This window comes from Eptesicus fuscus, chromosome 21 (genome assembly GCF_027574615.1).
Source record: "Eptesicus fuscus isolate TK198812 chromosome 21, DD_ASM_mEF_20220401, whole genome shotgun sequence".
NCBI classification, from domain to species: domain Eukaryota; kingdom Metazoa; phylum Chordata; class Mammalia; order Chiroptera; family Vespertilionidae; genus Eptesicus; species Eptesicus fuscus.
Genome location: NC_072493.1, coordinates 185,001 through 187,500, shown reverse-complemented (window position 1 = coordinate 187,500; position 2,500 = coordinate 185,001). Strand labels below are relative to the sequence as shown.

At 58.2% G+C, this 2,500-nt stretch overlaps 1 protein-coding gene across 4 annotated transcripts in view; it reads right to left on the bottom strand.

Moving 5' to 3' along the window:
* Positions 1–2,500, bottom strand: part of KIFC3 (kinesin family member C3) — a 36,124-nt gene that overhangs the window by 25,255 nt on the left and 8,369 nt on the right. For all 4 annotated transcript variants that reach the window (XM_054710676.1, XM_054710674.1, XM_054710673.1 and 1 more), the window contains one exon: positions 1,692–1,834. In XM_054710676.1, the coding sequence (XP_054566651.1) occupies positions 1,692–1,834 (143 nt within the window). The remainder of the gene's footprint in view (positions 1–1,691; positions 1,835–2,500) is intronic.

The following is a 2,500-nucleotide window of genomic DNA, read 5'->3' as shown; positions in this document are numbered from 1 at the left end:
ATCACCCTGTACATCCAAAGGGTGTGGGTTAGAGCCCTGATCGGAGCACAGATGGAAGGCAGCCCGTCGATGCTTCTCTATTTCTCTCCCCTTTCCTCTCTCTTAAAACTCAATAAAAGCAAATCCTCAGGTGAGGATTGAAAAAACAAACAAGAAAGTCTTATTTTTAAAAGAAAAGAAAATTGGGGCCAGACAGGGCCTGGGACCTGGACTTCTGTCTGCACGAGGGAGGACACGCTCAGAGGGCACATGGACTTCCCACGCCCCATCCTCCCCTCCACTTGCACGTGTCCCTTCAAGGGGGGCCCTCGCGTGCACAATCTTTCGTGGGATGGGGGTGGCTTGCCAACACGCCCAGGTAACGCTGGTCCCTCATCCTCTGCCTCCGCACAGAGGCCCCCGCCCGTCGGCACGCCGACATTTGCCGTCACCTGGCTCCTCCCGGCACCTCCACTAGACTCGGGCGGCTGCCTCCTCTTTGCTGTGTGTCAGCACCGCACAGCACGCGGCACAGAGCCAGCACTTCATAAACACGTGCTAACAGACAGACGCACCGCAGAAGTGCGAGCTGCGCAGTCCTAAAGCTACTCAGCGCTAGAACTGCGTGAACATGTAGGTATTTACAGAGCTCGCTGCGATCACAAGTAATACAGAGGGTCAGTCAGAAAGTCCATGGAAAGCCCAGAAGTAGAATATTATGCGACAGTTTAAATATCGATGCTCAGAAAGCAATCACCCAGGTTTACTGTTGAAGGAAAGAGCTCGCCACAGAACAGTGTGGACACAGACAGTAAAACAGGTATGAGTATGTTTAAGTGGATGCGTGAGGAAGATAAACACTAAGCGCTTACTAGTGGATTCCTCAGAGATACAGGACACGGGAGCATTCGGTCCCTCGGTATCACATCTCTGCCCTGTGCAACTCTTTATATCACGTTATAAAGTTTGTCCTAGTTAGTGGGGGTCAGATCCCAGCTTGCTGTGTGACCAGTAGCAATGTGCTTAACCTCTCTGAACCTCTATGACTTCATCACAAAACTTAGATAAAACAGTAACTGTCTTGAGACGGTTTATGAGGACGGATGTGAGATATACCATGCCTGGTACAGCGCCTGGCACAAAGTTAGTGTTCAATCAACAGTAGCTATTCTTACTGCTGTCATTCTGTATTTTTTTCTGCAACTGAATACACATGTAGACGTAAAGTCTGTCTTTTGAAAGCCATCTGGTGGTAAGTGCAAGAGAAAAGGACCCAAGTTTTGGCAAAGCCCTCTGTCTAGCTTTCGGATGACGGCTTTCGATGAGGAAATACAAGTATTGCCCCACAGACTCACGCCGGAGCGGGAATGAACAGCTACCCTCAGGCCTGCCCGTCTTCCTAATAGCTTCTCCGAGAAGGCCCCGCGCTTCCCACTCCAGCACCTCAGCCAGGGTGTGGCTGGAAAGCTCTGCCATCTCCTGATAGCTCCCCCGAGACAACCTAGCAAAGCAAACTGCTGCGTCTAGGCAGGCTCACGGCGCATGTGCTGTGAGGAGCTTGGCAGAGGCACGAGGCAGGTCCCCGGCCCTCCCTCGGAGCTCCCCCCGCCCCAGAAGCCGGTATGGACACCCAGCGCTACAGCTCAGAGGGCAAGGCACACGCCCCTGGCTGGACCGCTCGTGGCCTGGGAGGGCCCCGCCCCCGTGCTTACCTGCACGCTCAGGTAGAGCCTGCGGGGGCTCCCGGGGCCAGCGCGGTCCACGCTGAGGGCTCGGCACTGGGCTAGGGCTGGGCGTGCCCCGCTGCGGGCACCGGAGTCCTCATCGCCGCCGGCCGGGGCGTCTCTCCCACGCCCTGTCCCAGGACAGAAAAGATGGGGGAGACTCTGACTGCCGGCTGGACCGCCGAGCAGGGCCGCGGCGGAGCTTGGCTTGCACACGCTCCAGCCAGCCCAGCCATACACGCTGTCACATGCCTGCCCTGCACGGAGGGAGCCTGGCACTGGGCAGGGGCTGCGCTCCTTTCTTCCCAGAAGCTGCTCCAAGATTCTCTACAGGAGGGCGCCCAGGACCCTGCGGGGCTCCCTTCCTCCTCCCTCCCCCCTCCCCCCTCCTCCCCCAGGTGGCTTGGGAGCTCGCACTGCTCAGGGGCACCCGCTGCAGGGAGGAGCAGAGGAAGCGATGCCAGCCTGGCTGTGCGCACCCTGGCTGCCTCTAGGTGGCAATTTCTCCCCTGCCTTCATTAGCACCAACCCCACCTGGGTGGCCTGGCCCCTGCGGCTCCGAAAGCATGTTCAGGGCCAGTAAAGCGCATCCCTCGGGCCGCTGACACACCGCCTCCCTCACCGGACCAGGCAGAGAGCTAACTGTGGCAGCGACACCCATCCGACCCACCACAGCCTGTGGGACTGGGTGGGGGGGAGGGGCTTGCCTCACAGGGCAAATGGCAGAACCGCCGCCCTGGGCTGGGATGGCAGCCTCAGTGCCCGCCAAGTGCTTTCCGACTTTAATGCCCTCCTTG